Source organism: Meles meles, chromosome 14 (genome assembly GCF_922984935.1).
Source record: "Meles meles chromosome 14, mMelMel3.1 paternal haplotype, whole genome shotgun sequence".
Lineage (NCBI taxonomy): Eukaryota > Metazoa > Chordata > Mammalia > Carnivora > Mustelidae > Meles > Meles meles.
The window spans coordinates 32,549,725-32,567,897 of NC_060079.1; the positions used below are offsets into that span (position 1 = coordinate 32,549,725).

An 18,173-nucleotide genomic window follows, 5' to 3' on the forward strand; every position below is an offset into this window, starting at 1 on the left:
TGGAGCCCGACATGCCTCGTTATTAATAGACGTCCAAACTCTCCCAAACGCCCCACGTTCCTTTTGTATGCTACAAAAGTGCTTTGAAGCTACTACCGCTGACGGCTCTTTTGGAGTGCGGAGGCGTACTGGAGGACAGGGCCAGCATGAATAGCCGACGCCTCCGTAACCATGGCTGCGAAGGGCGGGGACTGAAAGCGCTAGTCACGGGACCGGGGCGGGGCCGGGCCGGGAGACTCAGTCCTCCACGGTCCCAACCGGCCCTGCGCACGGTTTTCGTCTCCCCTCCCCCGCCCCGCAACACGCTGCGTGGCTGCTCGTAGGCTACTTAGGACGGAAGCTCGCTTGGTGCTTCTCCAGAAGTCCCCCCTTGGGCGGAGGCGGCGGCGTAGCTCGTAACCTCGGTGGTAGCAGTTCTAACAGAAACAGCGTTTCTGAGGGATGGCGGCAGCTGCAGCAGGACCTGCAACAGCCCAGAAGTGCGTGTTTTCTTTCTCCTTGCTATTTATTTTTATCCCCCACCCCCACCACTTGGTTAGTGAGCCTGTCGTTGTTTTTCCCCGGCAGGTTTTTCCGGAGCTTCTCAGATGCTCTGATCGAGGAGGACCCCCAGGCGGCGTTAGAGGTGAGAGAACCAGTCTCAGCTTCCTCCACTTTTCTCGGAGGAACGCGGCCACGAAGGGTTGGTTCTGGCGGACCCCGCCTCTTCCCAGCACTGCCTGCCTGGGACCGGGGTTGCTCTCTCTATAATGGATCGGCCCTGATACTGACAGCCTCCGTCTCTCTTCGGTTCCATACTGGCCCAGTTACCCCAGACCCTTGTTCTTGCCTCCTCCCACTTCTAGACCGTTACTGTATCCTCTTAGGTCCTTGGGAATACCTTCTCTATTTCTGGGGGGCGTAGTTGACATTCATAGTTGGCCTGGAAGGATTTTTTCTTTATTAATGGCATGTGTGATTAGAAGAAAAAGTGAAATCTAGGCTTGATGATATTTGTTAATTCGGTTTTTCATTTGATAATCATCCTTGCCATTCTTACACACCAGATGCTTGTTAAGTGCAGACTACTGGAACAGAAGCTTTTCCCCGTATGTCTCTGAATATTTCCAGATGTCCTGTTACTGTTCATTATTCACTCGTTTATTTCTCGAAAACTACTTGGAGTTGCTTTATGCAAGACACTGAATCCTGTGGATGAAAGTCTTGTTTATGTATTTGACTTACAAGGCAGTTTGTGTGAAGTGAATGACTGTAAGACCAAAAAGAAAAGTCAAAAGAGCAAGAGTTAAGTAATTTAAAATAATTAAAGAGAGCCCAAGCTAAGGATACATGATGCAGTTGGTTGCAAAATTTAGGCAGGGTTTTTTTTTGCTTTGAGGCAGGAGGGAAAAAGGAAACCAGACCTTGTTGGGCTGTTATAATTCAGTATAGGTAAGGTTAGCAGTTTGAGGCAAGAGGAGTTTTTTTGCAAGCTAGTACCTTAAGAGAAATTGCCACGTGGGTAGTAGAGTCCATCTGAAGAGGCAATAACTTGAACAGAGACCCGAGGGAGTGAGCTCTGGGAAAGAGCATTCCGGGTAGGAAAAGAGCCATTGCAAAGATCCTGAGGTAGGAATGAGGTTGGCCTGTCCAAGAGCAGCAAAAAGGCCCGTTTAACTAGAGTGGGATGACAGAGGACTAAGTGCTGAGGAGGTGGGAAGGAAACCAGGGGCTGTCCTATAGGGCTTTTTAAGTTGGAGTATGTTTTTTGGGTCTAGGTATGAAGGCCCTGAAATAAAATGGTTGATTCATCAGTTGTGCTATGATGTTTTCTAATGGGACTTCTGGGATCAGAATTAGAATAGTATTACAGGAGGCACAGAGCATCTTTCTTCACAATTCATTTTGTCATCTAGACAGCTGTTAATTTTAGAATCTACATTTGTTATGGTCCTCTTAGCCCCAGTGCTGCCTTTGGAAATCCAGTTCATATGAATTGCTTTTAAAGGAAGTTATTGTAATGACTTTTGTCCCTTTCCATAAATTTTTTTTTTTGATGTATGCTCTTTATAAATCTTAAGTCTGCAACTACTGAAGTTGTAGTTTGATGTATGTAGATTCCCCCCCAGCCCGACCAAGAACACATTTGTCATCCCAGCTCCCTCATGCTGCTTCTCAGTCAGTAATTCCCCTTACCCACCAGGTAACTCCTATTCTGATCTCTTTCAGCATCAGTTTTGCTTGTTCTTGTATTTCCCATAAACAGAATAATGCACTATTCAGTTTGAGTTTGATACTTTGATGTGAGATGGGTCCATGTGTGAAGTGGTATCTTTCATAGATGTATAGCATTTCATTGTATAAAAATGGAGCACAAGTCTTAACAATGAACTTTGGGGCTGTTTCTAGTTATTAGCTAGTATGAATAAAACCACTTGTATATGTATTTTGGTGAACACACTTTCTTTTTCAGGGGGTGTATATACCTAGGAATGAAATTGCATAGAATAGGCATGTGTTTAGCTTTAGTAGCTTGATTCTTTTTTTTTTTTTTTTAAGATTTTATTTATTTATTTGACAGACAGAGATCACAGGTAGGCAGGGAGGCAGGCAGAGAGAGAGAGAGGAGGAAGCAGGCTCTCCGCGGAGCAGAGAGGCCGATGCAGGGCTCAATCCCAGGATCCACCCTGGGATCATGACCTGAGCTCAAGGCAGAGGCTTTAACCCACTGAGCTACCCAGGCACTCCTAATAGCTTGATTCTTAAAGTGTGGCTTTGGAACCAACAGCACCAGCACCACCTGGGAATTTATTACAAATGCAAATTGTTGGGGCGCCTGGGTGGCTCAGTTGTTAAGCATCTGCCTTTGGCTCAGGTCCTGGTCCCAGAGTCCTGGGATGGAGACCCCTATTGGGCTCCCTGCTCTGTGAGCCTGCTTCTCCCTCTCTCCCCCTCTGCCTGTTGTTCCCCCCGCTGGCACTCACGCTCTTTCTCTCTCTCTCTCAAATAAATAAATAAAAACTTGAAAAGAAATGCATTGTTGGACTGCATCTGAGATTATTGGAAGTCCTTACAGCTCATGTGGTGTAGTATTTACCCTTTCATTTTACAGGAGAAAACTGAAACCCAAAGAAATCCAAATGATCTGTCATAGAGATGTATATAGCTGATTAGAAACAGAAGGGGACCCTGAGGACACAAGTTTCCAGACTCTTAGTCTGGTGCTGTAGAAAAGTAATTCTCAAAAAAAAAAAAAAAAAAAAAAAAGTAATTCTCAAAGTATCATCCTGAGACCAGCTACAGCAGCATCACTTGGGAACTTGGTAGAAATGCAAATTCTTGGGACCCACCACCTACTTGAATCAGAAACTGGGAGTGGAGATTATGATCATGATAAGAACCAGCTGTGTTAAGAGAAAGTGTTCTTGATATTTTTAATTATTTATTTGAGAGAAACAGAGAGAGTGGAGAGGAGGGGCGCACAGAGAGGGAGAGGGAGAATCTTAAACAGGGTCCATGCTCAGCTCAGAGCCTGATGTGGAGCTAGGTCCCACCACCCTCAAGATCATGACCTGAGCCAAAATCAAGAGGCAGATACTTAGTTGACTGGGCTACCCCAGCCCCCCGAGAAAGTGTTCTTTTTAAAGCTTGAGGTGACCTTACAGTTGACCCTTGAACAACCTGGTTTGAACTGTATTGGCCCACTTACGTATGGATGTTTTCTAATATGTGCAGTACTATAAATGTGTTTTCCTTATAACTTTCTTAATTTTTTTCACTAGCTTTATTGTAAGAATGCAATATATAATATAGCATACAAAATATTTGTTGACTATTTAGTCATTGATAAGGCTTCTGGTCAATAGAAAGCTGTTAAATTTCTGGGGAGTCAAAAGTTACACTTAGATTGGATTTTTGACTGGGAGGGTCAGTACCCCTAATATACCTCACTGTTGAAGAGTCAGCTAATCATTTTGCAATTCAGGACACTTGATACATCGGTTAAAATGTTACATTTTTATATAAGACCATCCAATTAGGATGAATGTTAGGGGAAATGTTTGTATCAAGCTGATCGACATTTTTCATTAAACATTTGATAGTATATATTAGTGATGAATTTTGCACTGGGAGCCAGGGATCTAAAGATGAAAAGACTCCATTGAGGAAGTTTGTAGTCTAGTAGAGAGATAGACAAGTCAACAGATTATTAAAATATTAGGTAAATATTCTAATGGAGTAGTGTATGAAGTACACTAAGAACATAGCAGAGTAGAGGCTAATCAGGGTGATCGGAACAACTTCATGGAAGATGTCTCAATTCACTAGGAACAGAAGAGTGTGGATTTTGAGAATCTTTTGAGGCCCAGTATGAATAGTGGTTAAGAGCTTAGGCGCTTGGGGCAGATAGCTGGCTCATTTGGTGGAACATGAGACTCTTGATCTTGGGGTTGTGAGATTGAGCCCCACATTGTGGGTGGAGTTTACTTTAAAATAGCAGCATCAAAAACCCCTCAGCTATGGAATCAGAGTGCTTGAAGGGTCCAAATCCTGGTTTCATAATATTGTAACCTCAGGAAAATTCCTTATGTCACTTTGTATCAGATTTTCTGTCTGTGAAGTGGGACTAACAGGACCTATTTGAAAGGGCTGTAATGAAGATGAGTAATGTAAGGTACAAGATGAGGCCCTTGAGGTAGGCATCTTGTAGCTTCTTTGCTCTCTAGGTTCTAGCCACACTTTTTTTTTTTTTTTTAAGGATTTTATTTATTTATTTGAGAGAGAGCACACAGGCATGAGCAGGGTGAGTGGCAGTGAGAGAGGGAGAAGCAGATTACCTGCTGAGCAGGGAGCCCCATCTGAGACTTGAGCCCAGGATCATGACCTGAGCCGAAGGCAGAGGCTTAACCAGTTGAGCCACCCAGGCACCCCAGTGCTGTCTTTTTTTTGTGAGACTTGAACGTGTCAGGATAAGTCCTTGTGGAGGGCCTATGGACTTGGAACTCCTTTTGTTTAAAATGTACTCTTTTTTTTTTTAAGATCTTATTTATTTATTTGACAGAGACACAGTGAGAGAGGGAACACAGGCAGGGGGAGTGGGAGAGAAAGAAGCAGACTTCCCACGGATGTGGGGCCTGATCCTGGGACCTGGGATCATGACCTGAGCCAAAGGCAGATGCTTAACAACTGAGCCACCCAGGTGCCCCTAAAATGTACCGTCTTGTACTGTCTCATTTTCCTTGGAAATGCTCATCACTTGTGATTTCAGCTGACATGTCACCTCAGAGAAACTTTTTTTCTTGGACCACCCTATCTAAATTGAGCCCCATTGTAAGCTGCAAGGTGGCAGGGGTTTTGTGTGTCTTTTTTTTTTTTTTTTTTTTTTTTTTTCCTTTACTGCATTCTCCATTCTCCATGTAGTGCCTGTGATGTGGTAGGTAGGCACTCAGCTGTGTTATGTGAAATGACTTCTACCATAATTCTTATAACAACTGAGGTGGGTATTTGCATTTTACTCACAAGGAAGCTGAGACCAAGGAGAGTCACTTGCTCAGCGTTAGTCAACAAGTGACAAGTCTCTGGGTTCAAGGCATCAAGGGTCTTCCGCTGGAGAAGGGGATAGGTCTAAAGATGTATAATATAATTAAAGGTTTGGTAGCCAACTTTGAAATAGCTGACCATTGATAGCTTTGTTCAGAGCATTGAGAATGTAGCTGGTTAGCATAAATACAGTGTTACCTGTTTTTCATGGCTATGTGGTTTTTCTTTAGCAGTGCTAGGTGGTTTAAGAAGGGAGAAGGGCTGGTACTCTTGTTTATCATCTGTGATTGGGGATTAGCTGTGGCTAGAAGAAAAATGGGAAGTGAAATCAAATTGAGATACCCAGAGCTACATGCCTTCAGCAGTTCGGTTAGTCTGAACAGTCCGCTTTTGCTTTTAACCATAACAAGTTAACTTGTTGACTAGCAGTTTTAAAAAGCCTCAAGCTTTAAAGATTTAGAAGTTCACTTTCTAAGATCTAAGTTTTAAACAATTTTAATGTCTTAAAAAGGAGTTTTCCCCCCCGTTTTGGATTGTCAGGGTACTTCCTTCACCATTATCTTGGTAAAGATTTCAGTGTAATTATATTTCATAGTTCACTGAGTTTCTTTATTTTTGAGAACTGTAAGTTGCTTGACTACAACTTACTTTATGTAAGTATCTCTTTAGACATGGTTACATTATGTTTCCCATTGGTCTGCATTAAATAATGGCCTTTTGCCGCTGTGATTCAAATGTTGGCACTGAAGTCCTTGCCTTTGAGATACCTCTCTTTAGTCCCTTTGTACTCTAGTAGCAAGCAACTGTTGTCACAGAAACAGAACTCTCAAAACATGCCACAAGTCTGATGTAGTTAATTCAACCACAGATCATTGTTTTAATTTCACTTTTCCTGGTTTTATTATACTGTATTTTGTTTATTCCAAATAAACTGTTTTGTGTTTTAAGACTTGTCTTTGTGTGTCAGTGTTCAGTTTGTGTTCTGTTTTTTGGTAACTTTTCAAAATAATAGCCTAATAAGTGAATTGCTTAGTTTTATTTAACTGAATCACAAAACTGGTTCTCCTCAACCAACAGTTGGTTTATGTTTTTAAAGGTCATTTGCAAGTTGGTTGTTTGAAAATCAGTTTTTACTTGATTCCATTTTATTTATCTTTGTACCCACAGTGTCTGGCCTGTGTATGTTACATAGTACATGTTTAAAAACATACAAATTGATGAACCAGAGCCTAGTACAATTTATAGTAGCTTTTTGACCCATAATGTATGTTTTCTTGCTGAGGAGAGGCTAGAAATTTGGTTTGAATATGTATTTGAGTAGATAAATAAGCTATCACAGGTTTTCAAAATTGTTGAAAGTTTAAGTGTAAGATGATATTATTTAACTTGGGAATTTCAAAGTGTTAAGAAACATATTAATACAAATGTCACTGGTGTGTGAAAGATAACTTGGATTAAGGTTACCAAGGTTACCAAGAGGCAGTGTGGTTTGGTGCTTAAAAAATCAGATTTGGAGTCAGACAGACCTGGATTTTACAGGCTTATCACTAGAAAGTGAGGGAATGGATCCTCTGAGCACATCTGGGGAAGAGCTTTCCAGAGAGAGGGAGCAGCAGACGCAGAGTCCTAAGGTGTTTGAAGAACAAAAAGGAGGCCATTGTGGCTAGAGTGGAGGAGCAAGAGGAAGAGTATTAAGAGTCGAGGTCAGAGAGCTAGCAGAGAGTTATATCAAGGAGGGCCTTGAAGGTCACTGGAAGAACTTGGACTTTTGCTTTGAATCAGCTGAAAAGACATTGGAGAGTTTTATGCCTTTTGACATAAACAAGATCTGATTTTCATTATTGCTTGGATCAGGATGATAGAGGTGGAGAAGGTAAAAAGTGGTTTGGATTTTAGGTATGTTGCATTTTAGGTAAATGATTATCAAGAATAGTATAATTTGCTTTTGGGGAATCATGCTGTAAAAGCAAAATCAGTGACGTGTCTTTATTGAATTTTACTTTTTAAAAGATTTTTATATGTTTATTTGACAGAGTGAAAGAGCACAAGCAGGGGGAACAGTAGAGGGAGAAGGAGAAGTAGGCTCCCCGCCAAGCAGGGATCCCAGTGCGGGGCTCAATCCCAGTACCCTGGGATCATGACCTAAGCCGAAGGCAGATGCTTAACCATCTGAACCACCCAGGCGCCCCTGAAGTAATTTTACCTTTTAAGAAAACTACCCAGATCCCTAGGATGTGTGAACACTGGGTAGAGAATCAAAGCATTTCTATTTGCCTACATTTATCCTTGGCCTCACTGATCATGCTATCACTTCTTGCATCATCATTGCTCCAGCTACCACTTATATTCTCTGACTGCCCAAGGTGACAGAGTTTTAATCTCATGTTAAATCTTGATCAGTTGATGGTAGCTATGAGGTCCTGTATCTGGGCTGTCAGCAGAATGTGGTGATTTCTTAGGGTTGTCTGCTATTGCTAGAAGATGGGAGAGGGACAGATAAGCTTCGTTGTGTCTTTATTGATTCTGTTAACTTTTTTGAGCTCTAGATTCAACTTCCAGGTTTTTTGGTTTTTATTGGACAGTTTCATATTTTCTAGGCATCTCAAAATCTACATGATCTTTGAGTTTTCTTCAAATTAGAGGGAGAAAATCTGCTTGTCAATATATATTGTCTAAATTCTTCAGAATAAATGAGGTGATAGAAATGACCATTTATTGAGTTCCTACTATATGCCAGGAATTGTGCTAAGATACTACATTAGATTGTGGATTTTGGTGGGGGAGACTGCAGAAGGGGTGATATTGATCTTCTTGCCAAGAAACACTCCAAGCTTATTCTGCTATCTTTCCTCCAAAAAGCTTACGATAATAGGTTATTTCAGATGCATTTAGGGACGCCTGGGTGGCTCAGTGGGTTAAAGCCTCTGCCTTTGGCTCAGGTCGTGATCCCAGGGTCCTGGGATCGAGCCCTGCATCAGGCTCTCCGCTCAGCCGGGAGCCTGCATCCCGCCCTTCTCCTCCCCCCCCCCCCCCCCACGCCTGCCTCTCTGACTACATGTGATCTTGGTCTGTCAGATAAATTAATTAATTAAAAAAATAAATAAAATTCAGATGCATTTAAAAATTTATTGACACTCAACATGTTTGTTTTTGTAGGAGCTGACCAAGACTTTGGAACAGAAACCAGATGATGCACAATATTATTGTCAAAGAGCTTATTGTCACATTCTTCTTGGGAATTACTGTGGTAACTTTTCTTCCTGAATGTATTATTTTTTCTTTATAAGTTATAAATTTTACCCGAGATACAGTGAATCAAATACAATAGAGATCATTTTTGAGGATTTTTAAATTGGTCTTTCATACAAGGTGTGAAGTAGCTGAAACATGACAAATATGTTGAGCAACACCTATACAAATGTTCTGGGTGTTTCTTTTTCCTTCAGTGGGTAGAGAATTTATATAGTTTTCATTTGTAATTATTGGAGATATTAACAAAAATAGCATCATATGTGTTATTTTACAGACTAAATAAAGTGCTCTTATTTGTAATTTTTATAAAAAAGAATGTCTTTATATATTACTTGTGTAACTTTTAAATTATTCTGGATAGAGAATCTAGATAGGGAAAAATTAAACATCTTGAGTCAGATTACATAAATGATGGTAATGAGAAAATTAGATGAATTTTGTGACAGAGCTTCATACATTGACTGAATAGCTTTAAAAAGAAAGCTAAATATTAGGCTAGTAAGGTGTGAGAGTGATTTTTTTTTTTAGATTTTATCTTTGATTAGTTTTTCCTAATTTAATTAGCAATAATCGCGCCTCGGATAAACCTCATTGGCTACGATACTGCCACTGCGCAAAGCTAGTTTTTCCTAATTTAAAAGCATTTGTCCATTGCACTAATTTGAAAACTTAAAAATGTAGGGTTATTCAGATTTTGTGTGTAACTTGTTAGGATCCATAAATTACTGCCTAAAACCCCCTTTTTTTGTATGTAGATGCTGTTGCTGATGCAAAGAAATCTCTTGAACTTAATCCAAATAATTCCACTGCTATGCTAAGAAAAGGGTATGCAATAACTACTCTTCTAATTGGGTCTGGACTACCAATAGTAGGTGTTTAGTTCATTGAATGAGTTAATTTTAAGTTTTATGTAAATAGTGAATTCTGTATTTATACATTTTATAGCTGAGATAGGATTCATTTTTAAATATAATTTTATATATATTATTATATATATAATTATATATATATAATATAATTAAATAATTGTATGTGTGTTTTGAAATCGTGGTGGTTGAAGTAATTACAAGGAAAAGATGAAACTAATGGATTTTAATCCTTTTTTCATTCATCATTTGGAATTTATTGTATTTAACTGACTAGAGAACATCTATTTGTCAACCAGGCTGGATAGGCTACATTTAATGCTGTGAAAGCTGTGTATCTCTGTACTTTACATCCCAGCTTGTTTCCGTTGATAAGTGTAATTTTATTCTTACAAAACTTCTTTGGTTTCTTAGCATAACTATATGTTGGAATAGGCAAGTGTACACAATTAAATCAAGAAATTCCTTCTGAAATGAGTTCCAAAATTCGGTTTTAATGAGAATTAAATTTAATGTTATAGTATATTAGAAAATCTCTTGACTTACTAACATATAAATTATAATTTTTTTTACCAATAGAAAATACTAGGATATTTAATTTAGAAAACCTTTTTGCATGATCTCATGTGTGTGTGGTATTTGTTTTTAATATGCTTATGCAGGATATGTGAATACCATGAAAAAAACTATGCTGCTGCTTTAGAAACTTTTATAGGAGGACAGAAATTAGATAGTAAGTATTGGAATTGTATGTTAATGAACTAATCCATTATGTCTGTGTTTTAAATATGATGGCTGAATTTTGTTAGTGTGATCCCAAGTTCATTGTAGAAACCTAACATCTTTTTTCTTACTGACATTTCCTGTTGATTGCGAAATTTGAGTTTACTTAAAATTGATTAAATTGGCCTTTCTTTAACATTTAAATCACAGATAAACCTTATGATTAGAGGTTAAAAACTATATATAAACACTCAATGTTCTTCCTCTACTTAGTCTGACTTTATGTTTTTCTAATGGAGAAGTGAAAATTTAATTTGCTCTCATTTTCAGAAGTCCTTTCGGTTTAAGTTATTCAGGTGGCTGAGATAGGAAGTTTTCCAGCAGACATTTTTGTTAATAAGTGAAGCATCAGTTTGGGTAAATTGTGGTGGATAGAAACTTGGAGCTTTGAGAGTATTGTGAGTTTTTAATGTCAGCCTCAGAGAAGTATATGAAAATTAGCAGTATGGATGTCTCTGCACATGTGTAGAAATTTTAAGAGCCAAAAGGCGAAAGAGTCTACAAAATACGGAAAGAAGTTGTAAGTAACCTCATAGATAATTGTAGAGTACCTAATCAAAATTGTGTAGTACCATTTTATTTTACTCTAATGATAGCATTTTATCACAGTTCTCTAAAGCAGTGGTTCCTAAGTAGGGATGATTTTGCTTCCTGGGGGACATTTAGCAATGTCTGAAGAGATTTTTGATTATCTTGACTGGTGAATAGGGATGTCCTATGGATACCTCGTGAGTAGAGGCCAGGGATGCTAAACATCCTACATTGCAGAGAAGTAGCTGGTCCAAAATAGTAGTGCTGAGGTTTGAAACCCTGCTCTAAAGTATTACATGAGTATGTTTTTATATTTTAAAAATGAACTTTTGTATTGCTTTGAATATTTGCTTTCCTGTTGTGTACCTCCTTGAGAGAGGACAGTGGGCCCAGCTTTGCAATTGGAGCCTACAAATTAGGGAGGAGTTGTGAATGGTACATGAGTAATTCGGCTATTTACTAAGCAAGCCAGCGTATCTGCACTCTTCGCAAATTCTAAAGAGTCCAATTATCCTGTACCTTAATACATACTTGAAAACCCTGAAGAGACATAAAGCATTCCATCTTGTAGATTTCTAAGCCCTGTTCCTTATTTTTTTTAAGCGATAGAAAGTTCATCACCTAAATTGTTTCCTTAATTAATATTTTACTGCCATTAATTTTTATCTTAGAATTATTTCAAAATCTGCTTCAAATGAAGGTACCTGTTTTTGGTAAAATTGCTTTTAAGGATATTTTTATTTAAAAAAGATTTGTCTTTTAATTCTAAGGAAAATTTATGTTAAACTGTTAGGGTTCCCTTATTAACAGATAGGGTAAAAAAAATTGTAACTCAGAATATTACCTTTTTTTCCTTTGGTATGGTAGGAAGCTTGGTTTTACTTACTGATTAAATTTGAGTAATAGGTTTTTCAAATTTTGATAAATTGTTACCCCACTAGAAGGAGCATGTGCGTATATGTGTGTATGTGTTAGTTATAGCCTATACAGTTGAATTTCATTTATAAATTAGTGTTCTAAGAAATTTTTATTTTTCAGAATATGCAATTTGAGTTTGCCAACTTTTATTGAGAGTACTTTTAATAATTTTTAACATTATATTGGATTAGACCCTGTACTGTTTGGATTATCATTGTTCTGAGACTTTAGAAATTAATGATTTGCTTATGTACATGTTTACATAGCTATCTCTAAGTATATAGTTCACCATCTGTAGTCTCTGGGCTGAGCGGAGCCTTCGATAGCTCAGTTGGTAGAGTGGAGGACTGTAGTGGTGTAGTCTCTGGGCTGCTGTGGAATCTGGAGATATGACAGAACTGCACAAAGTACAAAGGTGTTTTTTGGTGTTGGTAGGAATGGCATGGTAACAGGAAGAGCTACTGAGAGAATAGTAGATAGAAGAAGTAGATAACTGCCTTAGAGAATAAATCTGGGGTCAAAAGAGGCTTCTAGACGTTGTTCCAGCTATCTGGTACCAGGCTTCCATCCCACACTAATTGATGGTGTGTTTGGTATCTAATTCAGGTCTGATTTTGTTGTGTGAGAGGAATCTCCTTTAACAGGAGAGGGGTGAGGGGAAATGTATTTGTATTTGTATCTGGAAACCAGTAAGGTTGTCTGTGGCTAAAACCATTTTTTTTTTTTTTTTTCAAATGAAATTCTTCAGCATGAATGTCTTACGTTTTAAATGTATTAGTATATTTATAGCTCTAGTGTTATGGTTTCTATAAATCCTGTTAGGACAAGTATTTTTGTCTGATTTACTGCTGAATCCCCATGGCATAAAACAGTGTTTGGAACATAGTAGATATTCAGTAAGTATTTGTAGAGTGAACATGTTAGATGCTGCTGATGAGTGAGTGATATTACACTCAGTTTGTCCGTTCTAGGTACAGATCCTGATTTCACTGTCTGGGTTAAAAGGTGTCAGGAGGCTCAGAATGGTAAGTATGGAGGTTTCCCATGTCTTTCAGTTTACAAAGAAGTGAATTTTTGACATTTTTGGATTTAAACAAATTTGTTTTTAACTTTATAACTTTATAAATCATAAATTTAAATAGTGTGCTTTCCCTTAGAGAGGGATTTCCAAGGTTTTGTTATGTTGAAAGGGTGATTTGGATGGATTTGTCTTGTAGTTGTGTTAACCGGTAAGAAATTACTAAAAGTCTACAATGATCTGGGATGCAAAATTAAACCATTTTTTAAAATTTGGAATGTATGGAAAATTGGCTTATATAATCAGTATGTTTGTGCTATAGAAGTCATGTATGTGACTTTGCTTCTAAATGTACTGTTAAATGGAAATGTTTTCTTTTTATGTTTTTAATAGGATCACAGTCTGAGGTGGTAAGTACAAAATTTTTATTCTTCATATTCTTACTTAATTATAATTTTGTCCTGTATTTGAGACAGGACTCTGAATGGTCTTTCTTTTACTTAGATCTTAAACAATTCCATGTAAGTACTTTTTCCTTTAGTAACTGAAATAATACCATTTTTGGTGAAATGGATAATTATTGGACTTGTTTAATGTGTGATCAACTTGATTTGGCATATTTTAGTATGGTCAGGGTGGTTATTTTTTCTTTTCCTTGCTGAAAAGTCATCACATTTAGGTTAAACAGTTGCTGCTTAGAAAGCACTTTCAGGGTTTATTGTGGTGTACTGAGAACACAAAAGTTAAGTAAAATTAGGAACTGTTTGTCTAATTCAGTCACATTTATTGTTTTGGATATGAAGATTTCCAGGTCTTTTCAGTCATTAAAAGTTATGGTGGCGTTGGAAGTTGCTTGATTTTTTTTTTTTAACCACTTAGGTTTATTTATAACACACATAATTACATTATGCACTTGGGTTTATTTATAACACACACAGTTACATTATGGCTAGTGGTTTTTAGCAGTGATCATCTGCAGTTTAGACAGTAAATAAAATGACAAGGAGTCAGGAGATGTATGTGTGTCTTAACTCTGTCGGCAGTTACTTAACCTACTTGGGTCTCTTCATGTCTGAAGGAAGATTTACATCTCTGTCTTTCAGAATTACATTGTGACATTGAGAAAGTCTTCTATTCTCTGGGCTTTCTTCATGTGTAAACTGGGCCTAATAGAGCTAATCTCCTTCAGGTTGTGAGCGTCAGGCCAGATGTGTGTGTATGTAGTGACTGGAGTTTGTAACATCACCAAAAGTGAGCCCTGTTTGGTTATTCCTACACCTGAAAGGCTTTTCCATATTCCTGACGGTGATGAATGAGTGAAGTATTTTTGGCTTCCTTTGGGGCACATAGGTGGCTCAGTTGACAAAGCATCCGACTCTTGATTTAGGCTCAGGTGATGATCTCAGAGTCATGGACTCCAGCCCCTTGTTGGGCTCTGCACTTAGTGTGCAGTCTGCTTCTCCCTCTTTCTCTGCTCCTCCCCCTGCTCACTCTTGCTAGCTTTCTCTAAATAAATAAAATTTTAAGTAAACAAAAGTTGGGTTTCTTCACCTGCTGGTATTTCTGTTTAGGTCTAATAGTATTCTGTTTGGGATTGGAACGAGTCCTGCAAACAACAGAATAGCATTCGGATCATACTTAGTAACACAGACAGCTGTTTAGCGACAGTGCATTTGTTTGATTTTGATTTTTTTTTCCTTTTATTTATTTTTTCAGTGTAACAGTATTCATTCTTTTTGCACAACACCCAGTGCTCCATGCAAAACGTGCCCTCCCCATTACCCACCACCTGTTCCCCCAACCTCCCACCCCTGACCCTTCAAAACCCTCAGGTTGCCCCAACCTCCCACCCCTGACCCTTCAAAACCCTCAGGTTGTTTTTCAGAGTCCATAGTCTCTTATGGTTCGCCTCCCCTCCCCAATGTCCATAGCCCGCTCCCCCTCTCCCAATCCCACCTCCCCCCAGCAACCCCCAGTTTGTTTTGTGAGATTAAGAGTCATTTATGGTTTGTCTGCGACAGTGCATTTGTTATTGTAGTGGTTCACACTAGTTTAGTTTTATCTTTGCACCATGGTGAATGGGAATAATCTGCTCTAGTTATTGTCTCTACTTGATAACACCTAGATTCAAATATTTCTCAACAGTTAATAGTGGAGAGAAATTCTGAGTTAGACTCAAATCTGTAGAGGGGTTTTATTTTGTACCTCTAAACCTCATCTCTTCTCTATCATTTAGGGACGACTTAGAGGTCACTTATAACCCAGGGCAAGTTCTTTTGATTTACGTAGTCTTAACTGGCACACATGTATTTTAGGAAAGTATGGATTGGTCCAGAATCATGATTCGTTTCTTTCTTGATGGGCAGTGTAGAATTTTTGTTGCTGAGAGACCATAAGCACAGTTAGCTGTTATCTGGAAAGCCCCATGGAAATGTTCTTTCATATATTCCAGAGCAGTGTTTGATGCCACTGCTAAGCCTGAATGTTATACTAAAAAATGTGTTTGGTTTTTTTTTAATTTTTTAAAATGTCATTGTTATTTTCGGATTAGAGAGTTAGCCTTGGAACTGGACATTTAAATGTAACCTTTTCCACTTAGACCTTTAGAAAGTTTTTTGAGTTTTATGCTCTCATTTTTATTCTGAATTTTTTTTTTACTTAAACTCAATTTAATTAACATATAGTGTATTATTAGTTCCAGAGGTAGAATTTAGTGATTTTTCAGTTGTATATAACACCCAGTGCTCATTCCATCAAGTGTTCTTCTTAATGTCATCATCCATTTATCCCATCCCTCCACCCACCGCCCCTCCAGCAACCCTCAGTTTGTTTCCTATGGTTAAGAGTCGCTGTAGCTTGTTTCCCTCTCTGTTTTCATCTTATTTTTCCTTCCTTTCCCCTTATGGTTTTATTTTAGAAGAAAAATTTCTTTTGACATTTTAACTCATAATATTATAAAAATGTTGAATATTCTTAAATTTCATGATAACTCGTATTTTTAACAAGAATACTATGTTTTGTCTTTGAGGGATATGTTGTAGTTATTCCATATCAAAGTAATCACAGCATTGGGTAAATTAATAATACATGCATTTTTAATACATAGTTGCTAAACTAATTTATAAAAATCTTTCTCTTGCAACTTGCCAAATCAGTCTGCATCCCAGAGGACTCATCAGTCAAAAATCAAGTAAGTGTTTCTTTTTCATAAACAATGCATGATAAATATGGCTAAAGGAAAAAATCCTGTTGTTTAAAATAAGCAAGTCCTTACCCTGTGCTGTTCAGTGTTTTTTAGAAATTGCGTTTAGCCTGGGAAAACTAATTCTAAGGCTGTTTACTGATTGATATTAGTGTTTATATTAAGGTTAAATTCAAGTCAGTTCTCTACTTTAAACTTGCTTCATCTGGTTTCATATTATGTCGCCTTTCCATGAATGACAAGAGCCTCTTCCAGTTGTTATTACACAGGTAAATAAATTAGTAGTAGGCTTGACAGAATTGTAACTACCCACTTTTTATATTTTAGAGTAAATTTTTCATAGAGTAATTCTGCATGGGTTGAAAGGGACAACTGTTGCTCAGGGCAACAGTTAGAATAATGAATTAAGCATCTAGCAGGTACTTGAATTTATTTTTAATAAATTCATTAGCCATGTATACAACTTGTATTCTTAGGACTGTAATAGAAAGAAACACAAGGCATTGATTTGGAGCTTTGCATCCCCACTGAATTTCAGAGGGAAATTGTGAGACTCTTAAAGTTTGTTTCTTTAATCAAGGTGCATTTTAATTACCTAAAATGGCTTGGAAATGTTAAAACAAGAAGATCTGTTCCTGCTCTTTCTAGGAAGATTTAGGATGACTCTCCCAAATACAAAGTAGCTAAAGAATTTGGACTAACTTGATGGCAGCAGCAGGAATAGAATACAAACATTAAATAATAATTATGTTTGGAGCATACAATAATCCACCAGTATTAAACATTGATTTAATACTGGTTCTGTGTACCAGGCACTATGCTTAGTTCTAGGAATATAATAGTGGCAGGATAGATAAACAGCTCTGCCTCATGGAGTTTATAATCTAATATAGGCTAATTTGAGAGTGAGGATCCCTGCATTTCTAGAGCCTTCTGTGGGAAAGACACGTAATTAGAATCTCTAGGCACGTTAGTTTTCCCATGTACCTTGAAAGTGAAGGAAGATACGGTATTTAATGTTGTGCCTGGCAGGATGAGTTAAATTTTAAGTTATTTTAATTTTAGCTCATTTGCTTCTGCTCCCCGTGTTCAGGGCTGTTTGCCCCAGCTTCAGTTTAGAGATTTTGGTGTGGAGTCCAGCTGACATGGATCCAGTGTAACACCTGCCACTGACTGGCTGATTGCTTCACCCATCTGAGCTTATTTTTCATCTGTAAAAGAGGGATAGAAGTGCTTTTTCTTACTATTAGGTTGAAATGAAAGTGTAAAGCTGTTAATGGTATATAATAATGGTTTGCTGTTAAGAGTAAATTTCATCTTTAACATTAGCTTAACAGTATTAGAGATATGAGTCAGAGCCCAGAAAATCATGGAAGTATTTAAGTATCCTGGAAAGGTTTGAGGCATCATACCCTAATGTTCTTTTCCATTAGTGCAGATCAAAGAAAATTAGTTACATAAAATTGTTTCTGTGAATCACCATCTGCTTTGCTTACTTGTTCCTCAAGGTGGAGCTCTTGTTGTTTATCAGATTGTAGTTTTAGCTTGACAAAACATAAAGCAGCAGCAACTTTAAGAAAATTAAATGTTCTGAGGTGTTTTTTCTTTTTTTTTTTTTAAATAGGTATGACTGGTATCAAACAGAATCTCAAGTAATCATTACACTTATGATCAAGAATGTTCAGAAGAATAATGTAAATGTGGAATTTTCAGAAAAAGAGGTTATTACAGTCTTTGAACCATTTTTTATTTTGAGATTAAATACTTTTATTTGGAAGTATAGTATACCGCAAAATAATCTATAGCAGTTTATCTGATACTTCTTCCTGCAATGTGGAAAATGCTGATGACAATCTGAAGCATTGCTTTTCAGCTTGAATGATTTTAAATTTTGAGACAAATGTATACTGTAGGTTATAGCTAGATGTGCATTATCTTTTTTTTTTTTAGATTTGAAATTCAAAGCAGAACTTGGCTGACACATATAAAAGACATTAATTAGTAAGATAATGTGATTTGGTTACATTTGTATACTTTATGAAGAAGGTCTTATTTTTTTTTTTTTTAGAAGGTCTTATTTTTT

At 37.6% G+C, this 18,173-nt stretch overlaps 1 protein-coding gene and 1 pseudogene across 1 annotated transcript in view; one reads left to right on the forward strand and one right to left on the reverse strand.

The window, feature by feature from the left end:
• The first annotated feature begins 302 nt into the window (after nt 1–302).
• Nucleotides 303–18,173, forward strand: part of SUGT1 (SGT1 homolog, MIS12 kinetochore complex assembly cochaperone) — a 41,850-nt gene continuing 23,979 nt past the window's right edge. Inside the window, exons 1-9 of the mRNA XM_045978098.1 lie at nt 303–479; nt 568–625; nt 8,677–8,767; nt 9,528–9,597; nt 10,301–10,371; nt 12,842–12,895; nt 13,282–13,298; nt 16,044–16,078; nt 17,715–17,811. Of these exons, the coding sequence (XP_045834054.1) occupies nt 442–479; nt 568–625; nt 8,677–8,767; nt 9,528–9,597; nt 10,301–10,371; nt 12,842–12,895; nt 13,282–13,298; nt 16,044–16,078; nt 17,715–17,811 (531 nt within the window). The 5' untranslated portion in view covers nt 303–441. The remainder of the gene's footprint in view (nt 480–567; nt 626–8,676; nt 8,768–9,527; nt 9,598–10,300; nt 10,372–12,841; nt 12,896–13,281; nt 13,299–16,043; nt 16,079–17,714; nt 17,812–18,173) is intronic.
• On the reverse strand, nt 9,241–9,393 carry LOC123925329 (annotated as a pseudogene).